At 40.0% G+C, this 19,970-nt stretch overlaps 1 protein-coding gene across 2 annotated transcripts; it reads left to right on the top strand.

Annotated features, from left to right (window-relative positions):
- The first annotated feature begins 13,690 nt into the window (after window positions 1-13,690).
- Window positions 13,691-19,692, top strand: LOC131107487 (pro-opiomelanocortin-like). Of its 2 annotated transcripts, XM_058057582.2 has the most exons (3): window positions 13,691-13,901; window positions 17,497-17,633; window positions 17,780-19,692. In XM_058057582.2, the coding sequence occupies exons 2-3, from the start codon at window positions 17,523-17,525 to the stop codon at window positions 18,446-18,448; spliced, it is 780 nt and encodes a 259-aa protein (XP_057913565.2). In that variant the 5' UTR covers window positions 13,691-13,901; window positions 17,497-17,522; the 3' UTR covers window positions 18,449-19,692. The 2 variants fall into 2 exon arrangements, with proteins under 2 accessions (XP_057913565.2, XP_078655193.1); XM_078799067.1 differs by lacking the exon at window positions 13,691-13,901 and having other exon boundaries at window positions 17,249-17,633.
- Window positions 19,693-19,970: the final 278 nt, after the last annotated feature.

The following is a 19,970-nucleotide window of genomic DNA, read 5'->3' as shown; positions in this document are numbered from 1 at the left end:
CTGCATTCCAAAATAGCAACCAAGGAAGGAAATAAAGGATAAAATGAACAGCGAGCAGCTGCCTTCTGTCTATGAAGCTGAATGTAAGCACTAATGTACAAATTAACCAAAAGACCACAACATGAATCCTTAATACTTCGCTGTTTGTATGAAACAATATGCTCTGGCTGCACATTTCACCCTGCCATCGGCGATGCAAATTGAGCATTTACTATGCACGGTATTCATTGCCTGTTGTTTGGAGACACACATCTGTTTAGTATCACAACATTTCTTTCTTTGATCGCTGTCTGTGTTGCGGAGCTTGTTGTAAGGGAAAGTGAACGGATGAAGCCTCATTCATTCATAACTGCGTGTACTTAAGTCAGGGGTCTCTAACTCGTCTTACCTAAGGACCGTGGGCGGTCGAGTCTGGGTGAGGCTTGACCATATTAAATATTGACATTTCAATAAACATCACAAGAAGCTGTCACAAGTCTGAGCCAGTTGAGTCCATTAGTGATAAAAAAACATTCATTCATTTTCTACCATTTATCCTCACAAGGGTCGCAGGGAGTGCTTGAGCCTATCACAGCTGTCTTTGGGCGAGAGGCGGGGTACACCCTGGACCAGCCAATCACAGGGCACATATAGACAAACAACCATTCACACTCACATTCATACCTATGGACAATTTGGAGTCGCCAATTAACCTAGCATGTTTTTGGAATGTGGGAGGAAACCGGAGTATCCGGAGAAAACCCACGCATGCACGGGGAAAAAACTCAACACAGAGATGGCCGAGGGTGGAATTGACCCTGGTCTCCTAGCTGTGAGGCCTGCATGGTAACCACTGGACCGCCATGCAGCCCATGAAAAAATATTCATTCATTCATTCATTTTCTACCGCTTTTTCCCCACGAGGGTCACAGGGAGTGCTTGAGCCTATCCCAGCTGTCACAGGGCACATATAAACAAACAACCATTCACACTCACATTCATACCTATGGACAATTTGGAGTCGCCTATTAACCTAGCATGTTTTTGGAATGTGGGAGGAAACCGGAGAAAACCCACGCATGAACGGGGAGAACATGCAAACTCCACACAGAGATGGCCGAGGGTGGAATTGAACTCGGGTCTCCTAGCTGTGACGCCTGCACGGTAACCACTCGACCGCCATGCAGCCCATAAAAAAATATATAAAACATAATTATAAAAACATGGTACTTGAACTGGTGGTCAGAGGAGCTTCTGCTTGCGTAATGGAAATCTTTGTTCGGGCAAGCGGTAGCTAAAATGGAATGTCAACATCATGGTTACTGAACACAACAGTGTTAGTGTAAATAAATAAATATCTTTATAACCACCACACAGCAACAGGTAGATGGCACATACAGTACACCTGGCAACTAGTACTACTAGTGGATTACAATGAACAACAACTACAGCATATTAGCGGTAACTGCCATATGTGTGATAACTATTAACTGCTGTCATTTTTGTGTTCTGACCAAAAAAACTGCAGTCTGCGTTCTGTCCCGTGCCTCATTACCATCGCTTGTGTGACTCAAGGTCAATGCAATAAATAAATATAGCTCTCCCAGGGTGCACCGGCTGCCGCTGCTTCTACTAAACTTTGATGTCAAGTAGGGGTTCACAAAATATGTGGCGAGTTTAATACCCCTGACTTAAGTAAAGGATGTGAGTGTAATAGGAGGCTGCTACAAGCCAGTGTTTATGGAGCAGACCTATATTCTTTGTGCATGTGTGTGAACTGGGTTGAATGTTGTATGAAAGACCATTGAAGAGTGATTCTATGCCCTCTGTGCCCTCGAGGCACTCGAGGCACTTAACCCCTCAACAGATATAGATAGAAACAATACTAAAATGATCATAAAAACCAGGACGAGATAAAAGTGGAGCGTATGGTGTTATATTTCCAGAAAAACAGGTTAAAGGTCAGGAGCCTTTGCCTTGCTGAGTTCTGTTGAACCTAATGCTTGTTGGAAGGAAGGACCTCCTCTGTACCGCTCTGTCCGGGAGCACAGAGAAATGTGTCTGCTCTGCCAAGGTATGATGGAGGTGTTGGCTGGTGTTGTTTCGTATGGACTGCAGCTTGACTGCTAGACTGCAGAACTGTTTGTACTGTTATTACTGTAGTTAGCGGGGGCCTGGACACAGGGTCTGCCAATATAACCCCCATGTACCCAGTGATGGGGCAAGGGATCCTTGGGGGCTCAAAGCAAGAAATTCATGTGGCCCCCACCCTATCCGTGCACACCGAAAAAAAATTGTAGTCTCTCAAGTAGGGAACTCAGTGGGGAACGGCTGACGCAGACAGCACTGCAAGCAGATAGGGCCTTTCGGGGGCCCCAAAGGGGGTTTGCTATGTTGTTGTTTCATGATTGAATCATAAATCATTGTTGCTGTTTCTGTCCTGTACATGTATTAGCACTTGGGGTACACGGTCTGCCCCACCTCTGAATGTACTACATATCGCCAATAATGTCTTATGGTAAAGGCAAATTCTGTCCGACTTTAGCCGAAGCCAGCTTTGCCCTGCATTAGGCAGACCTTAACTTTCTGACGGGCGCTCTGGTGATCCCATCGATGGCCATTAGACTGTGATAAAGAAGACAATGACGAACCACTTGGCTCAGCCCATCTCCTAGAGCAGGGGTCTCAAACACGCGGCCCGCGGGCCAAATGTGGCCCGCAGGACACTAGTTTGAGGCCCCCGCCTTGATATGAAAGTTTAATGTTAGTGCGGCCCGCGCAAGTTTGATATGGATGCTGTATGGTATCATGTACCCAGAAAAAATTATTACGTTTGATTAATGTTCATGTTAAAGGTTAAATAACTGTTAATAGTTATCCTCCCTATCCGTGTGGAAGTGGTAAGTTTTTGGCTATTTAAGTTTAAAGGAAATAACTTGAAGGCTACCGTTTAGGTCGCTAGCTCTCTAGTTTGCGAGTTAGCATGTGTCTCAAGACCCTGCAGTTGCGCAATATGTTGTAAATAAAAAGAGTATAAATGTGACTATAGTCGTGTTTTGTCATGTCTACAGGGCTCTAATAATGCTTTGTTAATTATAATCTGAAAAAATAATTAAAGTTTTTATTATTTGCCGTTTTATTGTTATTATTATATTTATTTATTTATTACCGATTGACTGATTTTCTTTATTCTTGATTTGTTTATTTATTTTTCATCTTATTTTGTGTAGAAAAATAAAAAGTAAGATATTTGAGAACAGTGGAATGTTTTATCAGAGCTTTTCTTGTAGAAAATCGAAACCAAAGCAAAGTTTATTCATTTTTCTGTTTTTAATAAATGCATTTTTTGGTTTTTTTTTGGAAAACTTGATGCGGCCCAGTCTCGCCCAGACCCTAGCTCCAGTGGCCCCCAAGTAAATTGAGTTTGAGACCCCTGTCCTAGAGCAACCATGAGAAATTTTTAAAGTTTACAGATAATGGCGTAAAAGGGGCCTCTTCTAGAGGAGGATCCCAGGTCCCAGGACCTTTGGAGGTTAAATGATTGTGGGTTTGACAGAGATTTTTATGATTCAACACCAACTGGCCTGGGGGGGAAGAAGAAAAGTTTGATTAGAAAGTTTACATTTTTCTATGAAATACAAGATGGAGGCTTGATTGTGCCAGGTGTGAGGAGAGACAGATATAACAGAATGAAAATCTTGAGTGTCGCATCCCACCCAAGTGGTGATGAAAAACAGATATAACACATCCCATTGGGTCAAAACACAGCAGACACAACTTGAGTAGTGTAGAGGGGGGGGCCACAGCCAGAGAAAGAAAGACTTGATCATTGTGTGGGTACCGTAGGCTGTCTAGCGGGGGAAAAGAACCATGGAACCAGCAGGGGTTAGAGACCACACGCGTCATTAAGTATCAACTGCTAGAGACCAAGTGATTGACCCGGAAGGCGCAAAAGAATATAAAACTGCACGCTGTCCTTCGCAAGCATTTTCCTGACTAATGCACGGTCTTAAATGAATAAAATGGATGACTCCAAATCACCCACAGTAAAGAGTCTTTTGGACTCTGGTTTCTGCCCACATTCCAAAAAATTGCATGTTAGGTTCATTGGTGACTCCAAATTGTCCATAGGTATGAATGCAAGTGTGAATGATTGTTTGTTTATATGTGCCCTGTGATTGGCTGGCGACCAGTCCGGGGTCAGCTGGGATAGGTCCCAGCACAACCGCGACCCGAGCGAGGATAAGTTTCATAGAAAATGAATGGATGGATGACTAAACTGCTATTGAGCTAACAGATGTATGTGAAGTACAGTTGTTACTCACCTTGTTTGTTTAGATGAGTATTTTAGCCGTTTTATTTGAGGTGGGAAAAGTCGCAAATGAAATCAATTTATTTGTAGGGATCGCCATGGCAATGGGCAAAATCTAACAAATCAGATTTGGCTATGAAAATCCAATTCTCAAACTGTCGAAGAAAGAAGGAACCGTGCAAAAGGTGTCCAAGCCAAAGTTTCAACATCAATATTGTGGCCTCGTAGATGACCGGGATGAGACAAACTGGGATAGAGGAAGAATCCAAACCGCTAAAGGAACTTCACCAAAGAAAGAAGACAGCGTTATAAGCGGCTGACAGATGAGATATTATCAATGATGATATATGTACAAGAGCAGGAATGCAGAGCGTTAGACTGAATGGTCAGTGTAGCAAAATAGAAGGTCAATTTGTCAATGACGTGGTGTTTACAGGAGGGTGGATGAAATCTCTGGCAGAAAAGCAGACTGTTCACGTTCTGGGTGGATTAAATCAAGCAACAATCAAAAGATGAACGCTTGCTTGTTGAAAAGAATCCTATCTTTGGGTAGAGTATACTGTTTCAGGTTGTGAAATTTTCCAGAAGCAGCTGAAGGCCACAAAATTGTCCGAACCGTCGTAAGGATGATGAGAAGGAACAAGGTGTGGTTGATAGGGATGATTGATGGCGTGGAGGAGTATGGTGTTGAGAAACGTACCGACGTCATAAATAAGATAAGAACATTTTCAGAGGATCTGGCTCACTCCATTTTTATTGCACTCCCTAAGAAACATGGTGTAGTAGATTATGAGCCAGATGAGACATGTCACAAAAAGATGTCCATTTACAATACAGGTGGTCCTTGGGTTACGGCGTGCTTCTATGCATTTTTAAATAATTTTTAAAAACATAATTTTGTCGGAATGGAATGGCCTTTATTGTCATTATACAAGATGTACAACGAGATTGCAGAGCTTCTCCTTTCAGTGCAGTAGTCAAGTTAAAAAAAAAGTATATAAAAGTAGAATAAAAAAGACAATTTAACAAGATATATACAAGATATCCAAAATATACACATAGTACTGCACAGGAGCATATGCAGGAGCAGACATATTGCAGATATATTAATTTTAGTGCAATGATAAATGGGTCATAGTGCAAATAATGACTGGTGTATACTGGTGAGTAAAGTCACATATGAGTGTATTGTATTGGGTTGTTAAATAAATAAATATGATTGAGGCAGTAACAGAGGCAGTGATGGAAATATTGCACATTTGCATTATGCTAATGACCAGGTACGGTGTATGTCTGAGTTCAGGGTGGTGATGGCTCTTGGGAAGAAGCTGTTTCTCAGTCTGCTTGTTTTTGCCTTGATGCACCTGTAGCACTTGTTACGTAAACACTCATTTCCAGCATGGATAACATCTTTTATTAATTAACTCTTTGCACCTCAATATGTTTCCCAAACTTGAAGCAACCTCTTCCGTCAGAAATACACCACGGAAATAGAAAAACCATCACCACGGAAGTGAAAATGAACATCATAGCTCTCAGAGAGGAGAAACAGCCACCAATGAAAGCAGCACTTTTGGTATTGAACGTTTAATTACCGCAACCATCATTAAGGATAAAGATTGTGTCCTTGCTCCCATGAAAGGGACAGTAATAACTAAGCAGCAGTGTGGTATTATTATGGTTTAATTTGTCCTATTGCACGCCAGTGTACTTTGTAGTGTTATGTCTGGATGAATGGTGAAGGTCAGGAAGGGCATCCAGCAATCCATCCTGAGGTTGTGGGAGGTTTTCCCCTGGCCATGAAAGCAAGATGAACAAAATAGATTATATAATATATTGTTAATAGAAATACACAGTATCTTTTTCATGTAAAAAAATAGAAGCACATTTTTTGTTTACATTCATTCATTCATTTTATACCGCTTATAGACATACCAGATTCATACTCACATTCATACCTATGGACAATTTGGAGTTGCCAATTAACCTAGCATGTTTTTGGAATGTGGGAGGAAACCGCAGTACCCGGAGAAAACCCATTCATGCACCCGGGGAGAACATGCAAACTCCACACAGAGATGACCGAGGGTGCGAGGCCGCTATAAGACCTGTGCGCTAACCACTCGGCAGCCGTTTAAATTTATTCTTATTAGTTATTCTGATTTATACTGAAAGTCTAGCTGTTTCTTTTTTTTTCATCCTTGATGCCTGATGCTGCACATGTTGGAATCCCATCTAGTGGTACGCTATACAGCTTAAAACAATCATACACATGAACTGCAATAAGCTCAACGAGTTCAGTACTTAAGGGAATCCCAGCAGCATTTGTAAAGTACTATGGCTTTTTTCCACGGACCAGTTCCAGTTTCAGTATAGAGTATTTCATCATCTGCACTGGGACTTGAATAGTTCCTCAGCTTTGAATTTATCACAGAGCCACAGCAGTAAAACTGTTCCTCGGCCTGCTATACGTTTGTTCCCTATCGACCACAGAACTGCTTGGTTTTAGCATTTATCTCTGTGTGGAGTTTGCATGTTCTCCCCGTGCATGCGTGGGTTTTCTGTGGTTTAGTCCCACATTCCAAAAACATGCTAGGTTAATTGGAGACTCCAAATTGTCCATAGGTATGAATGTGAGTGTGAATGGTTGTTTGTCTATATTTCGCCTGTGATTGGCTGGCGACCAGTCCAGGGTGTACCCCGCCTCTCACCCGAAGACAGCTGGGATAGGCTCCAGCACCCCCGCGACCCTCGTGAGGATAAGCGGTAGAAAATGAATGAATGAATAAATGAACAGAAATACGACCAGTCGTGGGTGTACGCCACCTCTCGCCCGAAGTCAGCTGGGATAGGCTCCAGCATACCCCCACAATGGATGTATGGATAATAGAAATAACTCCCCAGTACTTTACACTTGACATTGCTGCAACCTTATACAATAGGGACCACACTTGGAACAAGGCCAGTGGCTCTGGACTAACTGACGATTAGCAGCATTACTGTTATCTCCGAAATAAGTGCCTTGTTGAAACGCTTTATCAGACTGATGTGAAAATCCATCAATGGAAAATAATCAAAACTCTCTCGAAGGTTCCCTCCTCATATCCAAGACACTATATCCATTTTTGATAAAAAAAATGAACAATGTGACATTCTCAGCAAACACTTTGTTACCACCAGTCATATCTTCCACAACACAGGCCGCAATGTAACAATCAACAACTCTACATTGACTTTTTAAACTGGCTCTTTCAAGCGGGTGCTTTCCTAAACTACAGAAAACAGCTTATGTAACTCCTCTTCATTAAGGCGGTCCCACAAATGAACTCAATAGCTCTAGGACAATTTCAAAATGACCCTGCTTGGCGAAGATAGCAGAACGCCTCAAAAGCGATCAGCTTTATTCCTACCTATCAAAACATCCCAGTTTGGCTCTTTTTATATTGGCCCACAGCACTAAGTAGAAATAAAATTAAACCAAAAAACATGGAATGAGGGCTGTTCAGCTGATCTCACAGCGAGGAGGCCGTAGTTCAATTCCACCCTCGGCCATCACTGTGTGGAGTTTGCATGTTCTCCCCGTGCATTCGTGGGTTTTATCCGGGTACTCCGGTTTCCTCCCACATTCCAAAAACATGCTAGGTTAATTGGCGACTCCAAATTGTCCACAGGTATGAATGTGAGTGTGAATGGTTGTTTGTCTATATGTGCCTTGTGATTGGCTGGCGACCAGTCCAGGGTGTACCCCGCCTCTCTTGCCCGAAGACAGCTGGGATAGGCTCCAGCACCCTCGACCCTTGTGACGATAAGCGTGATGATAAGCGGTAGAAAATGAATGAATGAAACATGGAATGGATGATTGTCTATATGTGCCCTGTGATTGGCTGGCGACCAGTCCAGGAGACCCCGACTCTCGCCCCATCCCAAAGTCAGCTGGGATAGGCTCCAGCATACCCATGATACAAAATGGATGGATTAATTGCTAAAATTTTGACTTTAACTTTCCTGCTCTCATGTTCATCTTTTGGGCGGCACGGCGGTCTAGTGGTTAGCGCGCAGACCTCACAGCTAGGAGGACCAGGGTTCAATTCCACCCTCGGCCATCTCTGTGTGGAGTTTGCATGTTCTTCGTGCATGCGTGGGTTTTCTCCGGTTTCCTCCCACATTTTGAAAACATGCTAGGTTAATTGGCGACTCCAAATAGGTATGAATGTGAGTGTGAATGGTTGTTTGTCTATATGTGCCCTGTGATTGGCTGGCGACCAGTCCAGGGTGTACCCTGCCTCTCGCCCCAAGACAGCTGGGATAGGCTCCAGCACCCCCGGGACCCTCGTGAGGAAAAAGCGGTAGAAAATGAATGAATGTTCATCTTTCGTGCTTTTATTTTGTTGCCTCCAGTTCCTGTGATGTTTTCAGTCCCACCCCTTGACTTTAGTTAGCAGTGAGGCACACCTGCCTCTTATTAGTAATTATGGTGCTATTTAATGCAGCTGGTTGTGTTTTCTCATGCTTGTTGTTTGTGCGTTATTTCTTGATAGCTCCACATACGACCAGATTTTTATTATTCCTTCTTGTTTCCTGAAACGATGTTACTCTCCTTTAGTATTTCTATTCACATCTTCTATATTCGCTACTCAGTTCAGTTTACACTTCATATAGCTCACTGGTGGTTTAGCTCTATTTGGCATCACTCCCTAGCCTCCTGTTAGTTTCTTTGTTGGCTTCCTGACAAAAAAGGTCATGACAGCCATCATGATTACCTAACATCCTCATCCTAAGTAGATGGAGTCTGAGGGTCACCCATTGGAGGGATGATGGAGCACCTGGGACAAATTGGGGGTTCCTCGCACACACACTGCCAAGAAAAACAAGATTATGTTTTCAAAGCATCACTCTGGTATTTTCGATGAGTCTATGAGCTGTTTTGGAAGTAATCACTCTGTCGGGCATTTTAAACATGTTGTGTAAGCACCAATAGACAAATCATTGTATAAAAACACTAGAAAACCTTGGTGCACACCGTTTCAATACAGACATTACATGCCCTTTGAACCCAGAGGAAATTAATTTCCGGGGGTTGAAAATTGCAACCATTCTGTTTGGAAACATGTCAATACGACCTTTCACCTTAACAAACGATGTACGATGCTTGTATTCAGAAGTTTAAATAAATAAATAAAAAACGCCTTTGGAGAGCTGAAATGTCAAAGAATCATCACAGAAATTTTAATCGGCTCCAGACCCGAAGATTCTTATGCTCTCTACACATGAAATAAACCCTACAGTCACCGCTACATTGGTATAACAAAATATATAGTATTGTTTATACAAGAGAATAGGAGCCATTTAACACAAATAGTAAATGTGTTCTGGACTTCGGGGATTCAGAGTTGAGTTTTAGTTTGTCGTGGGTTCCAGTAGTCCGTGTTCTTAATACTATGAATATTATTACGTTGTTATTATTATTGTGCCTGCCGTGAGATGATTTAAACCTGCAATAAAAGCCTCTAGCGCTGTTCAGGTGTGTAATTTGCACAAGGGATGGGGACCGCAGAAACATGAAAAGAGCACTAAAAGGCATCATTAGGCCTATTTAAGGGGGACGTCAGCCCCCTATTTTTTTATTCATTTATTAAATTTTTTTTTTACAAAAAAAATCTCTGACAAATTCCATATAATAGGGCAAAAGCAGGCTAATAAGCAAGCCAATAAGTGGGCTACCACTAGCCTACTACTAATAATAATAATCAGAAAAAGAATGATGATAGTAATCATAATAGGCTAAATAATAATACAATAATGATTATTGTATAATTGATCACCGTCCACTGGACAGAATGGTTGCAGAACTTGAGCAGTGGTTTTGCAGTGTAGATTGTGTGTAGTTGTGTAAATTTAATGGTGGCCTAAAACAATTGAGTATCTCTACTAAATCTGTCCAAAAGTGGAAAAGTTATATCCCGGTTCTTGTTCGTTATTTGTTTTTTTTTTTGAATGTCGACTACATTCATTCATATCCTGTGCAACTCAAGGGGGCTAAGCCACCCCACCCCCCTGCACCCCACCCCTCCCAGAACCTAGTGACGTCCCCGCCCCTGTCTTTCATTGTTGGTCGACACCTACAGCCAATAAAAAAAGACAAAATCCAGGCCAAAAAGAGGTAAACACCCATATTAGCCGTAGTTAAGTAAAGTATGTGATTGAAGTTTCCAAGCTGAATGTTGGTTTGCCGGTGTCCATAACTCATTTAAAAATCATTTAATTGTAAATTATTTGGTAAATAGATAAACAAGCAAAGATTTTGCCCCCCCCAACGGGGAAACTCAAAGTTACGCCATTGGCTCCGTTGATCACATCTGGTGCATGTCTCATCGAACAATTACTGACACCTAGTGACCAATATAGAACACTACAGTACATTCATAATTTGAAAATGTCTTCTTAATGCCATGTGCTTGCGTTTTGGTTCATTTAATCCTTTAAAATCCTTAATTTAGGCAATTTGCTGATTTAGGAATGAATACGTATTTCAAAGTGAAGCCGCAAAATTTGTTTTCAGTTATCGGCGTAGCAGCGGGGCACACCTGCCTCTTATTAGTAGTTATGGTGCTATTTAACCCAGCTGGTTGTGTTTTCTCATGCTTGTTTGTGTGTGTAATTTCTTGATAGGTCTATATACGACCACTTTGTTCATTCCTTCCTGTTTCCTGAAATGACCTGATACTCTGTGACTCCCATGTATTTCTACACACAGGTCTTCAGTATACATTTCATCTTCCCTTTCAGCTCCCTCGTGGTCGAACGCTATTTGGCAACACTCCCTAGAACTCATGATATGAAAACTTTCTTTTCACATTGTGTCTTATGTTCGATTTTTTTTTTCTGCAACTGCAACTTTATTCCGATGATATTAAGACCTTCTTGACATTTTTTATTTGCAAAAAAAAAATGTACGCAAGACTTTAGTTTTTCTAACTTTAACACGATAATACAACATTCTAAGAACATTTATAGGTCAGAAACGTGGAAAATGCATAATAGGTCCGCTCCAAGAAGCCTAACGTTTCCACACAGAATGGGATTACAATTAGGACAGAACTTTTCATTGTTTTCACTCCAAGTATAAAGCAAAAACAGGCACAATCTGAAACAGAAATCCAGTTTCAGCTTGCTGTCTGTGGAGTGGCGTCGCGGAGCGACTGTTAAGCATGAACTCCAAGAGAGGGATTAAATTACGTTCTGAACAGGCACTGAATGAACCCTAAAATAGTATGACAATTTGTGTCGCTTAACACAAACCAGAGTTAGAGGTAAAGGATAAACTCCCCAAATTTAACTAGATTTTTCACTCCGGAAATTTGCCAACAAACATATAACAGAGCACCATAGATGGCTCTAACACACCACAAGGACGTAGAACACAATGCACGTTCATATGCTGTTAAACAAATGAATTCAAAATTCAACAAAGTTGAACCGCGATGCATTACTATTATTATTATTATTAGGCTACTTAGAAGGAAGCCTATAGTATCTTTTCATATTGCAAAAAGGATTATTGAAGGACAGGATGGGGTTGCGTCATATCGGCGTCACATGCGGCAATACTATACACTGACCCACCTTTTCGATAAGTCGCTCTCTTCAAAGTCTGTGCGTGCGATTACGCATTCTGCAAGCTGCAGTCGTCATAGCGTCCAAAACGATGAGCCAGGTCCTTTGGTGCTGATGAAGTTTCCACTGTGGGATGAGCACACAAGATTAAAAAAAAAAACAACAACAATCCAATCGATTTGCACACCTGAAGTGCCGGGAAGAAAATGACCTTTAAAGGATTGAGAGGAAGGATTACCAAGTGGTTAGGTTGCATTCACACCTGTGTTTAGGTACTGAAGTCATCAGGTGCATTTTGGGAAATTAAAATGATTTACTACAAATAACATATACGTATATCTGTTCATGCCAGCAACATGTAGCGAGTGACAGGCAGAACAATTCAAAGCTATTCCACTAGATGGCAGCGAGTACATAATGAACAAGTGTAGCCATCATTCATACAAACATTTTAGTTTGATGTTGAGAGTTTTCTAATTGTTTCTAAAACACGTGCCATAGGGTAACCTTGCAGTACAGAACATATGCACCAAGTAAGGATTGCCTCAAGACTACATCATTTGTATATAACACTAGCATATGTTACCAATAGTGATTGTAAAGGTCAGACTGAAGGGAACTGTGTATATTTTTCATAAAAACTGTCGGGCATTTAAATTGGGGCTGAATGGTGCGGGGTGGTAAAACAAAGAAGTCATTTTTAAAACATAAAAACTCCTGCGACCAGCAATTTGGAACCCTTCTGTTGTTCCATATTCACTGATAAAGTTAGTAGCTACACTTTGTCAAATCGCTATCATTACCATAACTAATGTGTGTGCCTTACAGAGGGTGTACTTAGCGCCCTCTAAGCAGCTGCGTAATTTAACTTTTAATTGGGTAGTTTTTATCAGATTACATGATTCATGTCAAAAATTCCCAAATATGTTGGATCGGAATATGTAGGTTATATTATATTTTTTATCCAGCTTGGATTTCATGAAAATCTTCTAAAACAGGGTTTTCCAAAGTGTGGTGCAGGGGCAGGAATGTTCTAAAAATACAATGAATACAAATAAAAGCAAAAAAAACCACAAAAATGCAATTTTCTGAAAATAATATTGTTGAATAATGTCATAAAATTACCAAAAAAGGTTGTAATTTTGCAAAAATAACGTTGTGATATTATGAGGAAAAAACACAATTACTGATACTAAAATTAAAGAATAAATACAAGATTTAAATAATAATAATAATAAATTAAAATAGTAAAGAAAATTCTGCGTATCATGTGAAACAAAAAAATCTAAATATTATGGGAATAAAGTCAGAACGTTACAAGAAATTTAAATGTTGCAATATTTGGGAAAAAAAACTAAAAAAATGAAAAAAGACGCAAAAAAAAGGTTCATACTAATGATGTACCTTCTTAGCATATCTGAGTTCACTTGCTTGAGAGGCGGGTCTCCACCCGCTTGTTGGGTGCACACCAGGGTTCGAATGACGGCAGTCACACAACAGGGCTAAACGTACCAGCGTTCGCTTTTAACCAAATCGAACACATCAAGTGTGAACGCGTCCTTAGGGGTTGCAGCATCCCAGTTGATGAAGGATGCTCGAAGCTTTAAAAAGACTGGCGGAAGCTGAAGGTTAATCCTCCAGGGTGCTTCACCTGTTGGGTGACGTGGGCTCTATTGATTTCAAAAACAAACAAAAAAGGGACGTGGGATGGATTCGCCTGCACACACAAACACACACACACACACACAGTGATACATTCTTCCCCGCCCACAGCAAGTAGGAGATCCCTTACTTCCATCACACCCCAAGGCCTCGAGACTCCAAAGCTTCATGAGTCTATAAAAAGAGCTTTTTTTCCCGGAAGACTTGGCAGCAGACCTTCTGTGAGCGCTTCTCCTGTACAGAGCTTGAGAGGCAGAGCAGGCGCCACACAATCTGAGCAGAAAGGGAAGAAAACGAGAAGGAATTGCAGAAGGGATTTTGGTTTCAATAGAAGGTAAAAAAAACCAAACTTGTTTATGCATGATTACCAAAGCCCATAATGCGTGCATGATGTTTGCTTGCTCCTCGACTGCATTGCATGCATTACTTGTCATTTTTGGGTTGAGTTTTTTGTTATCTATCACTGCAAATGTGGACTTCGACCAAAAAAAAAACAAGACTAGAGTCTCCACTGAGGAGGCATGGAATATTTTGGCAAATGTAAAAAAAAACAAAAAACATCAGATGCCTTAAAGATGACACGGGTGCATTGGAGCATGGACTTATTGCAAAAATGAGCACAATACATGTTGAATAAGCTGGAAATGACGCAAGAAAAGCTGTACGTATTAATCAACAATTTTAATTTCATTTGGAAAATCATTTATAACCCTGATCTTATAATAAATCATATAAAGCAAATACCAACACTTTTAGAGCACTGGATATGAATGTACTGAGTATATTAGTATATAAGTTCAATGTATTTAACTTTTTGTAGCACTTTCTTGTGTCATTTCTAACTAAAGGACACCTATTTAGCATGTACAAAGTCATATTTATGTTTACAATCTACGGGAGTCAATATGATTTCATAGAAGACTGTGTTATTACATTGAAGTAATTCAATCACTTGATTTTTGTACTTTTTTTTACAAATATGTTGATGTATTAATTATTTTCGTCATGGGATATATGTACATATCTCATCTAAAATCAAGTCCAAACCCTAAATAATCATATAAACAATGATTTTAAGTCATTCTTAAGTGTTAAAATTGAAAAAAAACAATCACATTTTTACCTAAATGGCACTTTTTGCTGGAAAATTTTAGCCTAAAACATTTAAGATGATGGAAAACATGAAAAACACACACCAAAAAGACCTGTAAAACCTAAAAACACTAGTGATGAACAACTTTTACTTAGAATAATAAAAACATAAATACATAAACACTTGAAGGACGATATTCTTGTAACATTACCATTTTTTTTGTTGCTCCATTTGCATAACATACCTTTAATATAGCATAACAACTTCATTCTTCAAAACTTCAAAACATTGAACAATCTTGTACATTTCCGACTCTCTTCTTTGTCCTAATTATACAACTTTATTTTCATATAATTCATGCTGCATTTTGACAAGCAGTTCAAATCAGCTCTTTTTTAACTGTTTTATGTCAAATTTAACGACCTACGTAAACGCTATTAACTCATTCAATCCCAGCCATTTTTCAAAAGACAACCAGCCACTTTTGACAATTCTGAGTGATATTTCAAGGCACACAGAATATTGTGTTCAATGTCTATGTAAACATGGAACCTACCAAAAGAAAGATCAGACTCTTTCATCACAAAAAAAATTACATAAGTTAGTTTCAGGAAAATATCAGTTCCCAACTACAAAAGGATGAAAAACAGCTCTGTGAAAAGATACTGTTGCAACAGCAACTTGCAACCTGACTTGGATTTTGACACCAATGTCTCAAGACCTGACTCGGACTTTAGTCTGATGACTTGAAAATACTTGAGATTTTAAGTGAATGTGTTGAGTAAAATCCCCTTTCAAAGTATTCCAGTGACATGATTGTTCTGAAGTCAATTCCAGCAACTGATTAACAACATCCAATCAGGTTTAAGAACAAAAAACAAATGTGTGGATTACCTGAATCTACTAAAAAGAGCTTCTGACTTTGGACTCAATTTAGAACATAGGAGTCAAAATTTTCCATCTTATAACTTGGGATTTGTGTCAGACCTGCCTTGTCTCGACTTTGACTTGCACATCTTTAAAAAAAAAAACTTGACACTTGAAACTTGACTTTGTCCCACCCTTGCACAAGTATGACTCTCACAATATTACAGCCTTTTTGTTCTCGTTAGGAAAGAATTTTCATACAAGACATGTGAAAGAAATTCAGCTCATTATAGCTGAAATGATGACAACGGTTAGCTGTTATACAAGGGTGAAAGAAAGTTAGCCCCCGTAAAAGATTAAACGCAACAAAAGTCTGCCGAAAATGTAACAAGCATCATCATGAGTGGCAGTTACCGCAAAAGTCTGATTCATTTTTTTGGCTTTAGTGTTTCTTTGGCAAGAGTGGAGAACAAAAAGCACTGCAATTCACCACAAAAATGCTGCATTTTATTAGAACTCCAACGGTGTTAGGGGAAGAAATACTGCTTCTTCTTGTTCCGCTCATTAAGTACATTTTAATAAAAGATGAGAATAACTCTCTGCATCATGCATGAGAGCGTCTGATGTGTCGCTAGATGAATCAATCCATAAGTGAGGCTCCCAAAGCTAGCAAATTGCACGCTTGAGATGTGGCTCGTGTCAAAATAAATTGTCTCCGCTTGAACTTGGAATTGTTGCACTCTGGTTTTTGCCCACTAGGTCACTTGGAACATGCGTGTCAACATGTTTAATTGACCGTAGTAAAAATCTGACATGTGTGGACCATCCCCCTCCATTCATGATGCGGAAAAAAAACCCTTTCTATACTGTTAACCTGTTAGGTGAAGGGAATGGGAGCGGAATGTGCCCACATGATGGTAGACAAGGGAACAGTTGTTGCATGCAAATGCTTTTTATTTTTGCCCAGCTGTTGTTTTGGCAACATGCCTTGTCGACTAGAAAGCCCATTAAGTTAGGTGTCACATGTTCCCTCCATATAATGATGGGGTAAGTCTGGAATACGCAGTCATTTAGTATACATTGCTTAAATTTAGAACGCTTGTGTCATTAGCAAAATATATTCATTTTGCACTACCGTGGATTCAGTCTCAACTAGTTTGGTATTAGTACTGTAATCTAGTAGTAATACAAAAAATACAAAATAATGAAAAATAAAATAATGAATCATTAAAGTTATTTTGTCAAAAGAATGACATGAGGATTTCCACTGATCTAAAAAAAATACATTAAAAAAATAACAAAAATAAATGTATAATAAATACAATTATTTAAATATAAAATAAAATTAAAAGTTAATTATCTTTAATTTTCTTTATTTCTGTCATTTAAAAATAATATACATAAAATCATCATATATGATATAATACTGTATATATTTATATATTTTTTTTCCAGTTTTCCATTTGTCGTGTACACTGTATAACAAATCATATCCAAATAGCATCTTTGTTTATAGTTGCACAATAACATATTCGACCTCTGTTGTAAAAAATATAAAATATAAAAAGCTGCAGTTGATACACCGTCATACACCGACAAAAGTAAAACAATTCACAGCTAATATTATGATACTTTTATTGAAATTAGCCACCTATTGAAAGACATGGAAGCTGTCAAACTACAGTATTATCGCATAACCATATTTGTACACCGCTATTTCTGCTATTGTTTAATGATTTGATGTTTTTGTAGTATTGCTCACCCAAAGATTGTAACTTGAACCACTGGAGGTTTCCTAAGGGACCACACTTCATATAGAAGAAATAACATTCATCCCACGGCATGCTGTGTTCGCTACGGACACTGAACACCTCACCAGAAAGCAATAAAAGCTTGTCTCCCAGTCAATCAGTAAAGATTAAAAATGGACATCTATTTCTCAAGTGGCATGTTTTGCTTTCCTTTTCAGCTGACCATCTGTGTACTAGGCTGACCATGGTGCTTCCATGTTGGTTGCCAGTGGCGCTGATGGTGTGTGTTTCAATCCCAGTGTTTGGGTCAGAGTGCTCCATCTGCAAAAACCTCAGCAACAAGGGGAGAACACTGGTGAGTGCCTTCTCTGTCATTTTTGGCAAAATCTTCCAGTACAATAAAGCCGCTTGTAAAGATGTGACTTTGGAAACATTCCAAACTACAGACCCGGTAATAAAAGTGCTTTGTGGAGTCATCTCCCTGTCATTGCTTCCACGCAGGATTGCATTGACCTCTGCAGATCCACCACCCAGACAGAGCGTCCGAATTTAAGCCCTTTACCCGTTAACATCAGCCAAGACAACAAGCTCTTACCTGGCCTCTCCCGGGACACAACCAAAGACAAGACACCCGAGTCCAAGGCCAACAGCGAGAGGAGGCGCTCCTATCTGATCGAGCACTTTCGTTGGAGTAAACCCTCCAGGAACATGACGCAGGTAAGCAGGCCAAGCATTCAAAGCAACAGACGAAGCGCTTACTCAATGGAGCACTTCCGCTGGGGGAAACCGCCGGGGAACATGACGCCTGGACTCAAGTTGGGACCCAAAGGCTCAAAGAGAAGCCCCTACGCCATGGAGCATTTCCGTTGGGGAAAACCCTCTGGCCGCAAACGCAGACCAGTGAAGATCTTTGCCTTCCCGGTGAAGGAGCCCTCTTTGTCTTCGGAGGCGGTTTTCCTCCCTCAGGCTCGCAGGCATCTGAACAGTAAAGAAGACGATTTAAACCGGAATCAGATCCAATCATTGGAAACAGAAACAGGGCTACCACTTGAAAGAGGGAGTCCGCCTGCTGTTACCAACATCAACGACAACGAGGAGAAACCTCAGGGAGTGCTGGCCAACATCTTCAGGGACATTATTTTCAAAGATGTGCGAAGGATAGTAGGGTGAGGCCGGGAGTGGAAAAGAGGGTTTAATTACCACTGCATGTTATTACCAATAACTAATTTTGTCATCAGCATGTTAAGGAGGGGTTGATTGCTGTGACCCTCCCGACTTTGACTATATGCATCTATTGTATTTCCATGTTGTATATGTTATTATTGAGCACAAAGATTATTGAATTTTGTAAATTACAAATATTAAAAAGTTGGTTTTGTTTGCGGCAAACAAATCGTAGTGCTGGTTTGTGTACAAACGTCCAAACACAGAAATGATCCCAAACCAAAAAGGCACAAATACCATAAAACGCAACGAAAATGCAGCAATCATATAAGCGTGTTCACGACGTTCACAAAACAATACAGAAGTTAGCCAGGCTAGCAGGGGCACCAAACCTGAGGAATACGGTGCAACCTGCAAGTAAAAATTGAAACATACAAAAACGGAAGTGATATCTCCCTTCAGAAATAACGCAAATCTAAATACTCTAATTTCGAGGCTAACTGGTTAGCTCGCTAGCTAGCTAGCATTCGTCTCAAGTCCCTGCAGCACAAGAGTTGGTGTAAACAATGAATATTAGAAGTGTAAAGGTGACTATAAGTGTGTTATTTCATATCTAAAGGGTGATAATAATGTTAACAACCGTATTTATAAACAGGTTTTCTATGCTTCAATTACAAAAATATTACATTTTTTTAACATTGAATCCTATTTTGCGGGAACCAATTAGACCGCTTTAAACTACGGACGACTGTACATGAAAAAGCCCAATGAAATGTAGACATTTAACATGACGAGACACACGGAGGCTGTGGCATTCGGGTTCGTTACAAACTCAACTATAAAAAGTGGACGGAATTATACAAGAGCTGTATACTTACTCACGTATTCGATTGTAAAACTTCAGCAGCTGGTACGATCACCGTTACACATTACCCTGGCTCATTATGTTATGTATCCGTTAAATCGTTCCCCCTGCAACATGTGTTAACTACGGGCCTTTATATTAGAATCATACTGGAACAGACGTCACCTTAGTACTATTGAATTCAATATGTTTTTTCCATTTGCATTTCAAAAATACACAATGCACTTGAACGCCTCTTTAGCGCATCTCACATATGGCTTAAGAGGAAGAAAGGCGACAGAAATGGAGTTGTTCCAAGAACAAATGAAACCACACACGCATAATAAAAATGATTAAAAGACTTCCTGGCTGGACTCTGTCTATAGTGACATATATATAGCTAGCTAGATAGCTAGATAGATAGCTAGATAGCTAGATAGATAGATAGATAGATAGATAGATAGACAGACAGACAGACAGATAGATAGCTAAATAAACAGATAGATAGAGAGCGAGAGAGAGAGAGAGAACCACAATCAATTATTCACACAGACTGAGTCGCCATGGCATGGATGCTTTGTTTGGACATTCAACTACTTTGTGAGGTGCGCTACTTGGCCGTACTATTACTGAGACATATTTATGGCAAAAACTTAGTTTCCACTGTTTCTATTTGTAAAGACT

Source organism: Doryrhamphus excisus, linkage group LG19, assembly GCF_037039965.1.
Source record: "Doryrhamphus excisus strain RoL-2023G ecotype Guam linkage group LG19, RoL_Dexc_Guam_v1.1, whole genome shotgun sequence".
Lineage (NCBI taxonomy): Eukaryota > Metazoa > Chordata > Actinopteri > Syngnathiformes > Syngnathidae > Doryrhamphus > Doryrhamphus excisus.
Note: the sequence above shows the minus strand (reverse complement) of the source record. Positions and strands in the feature narration are given on the sequence as shown.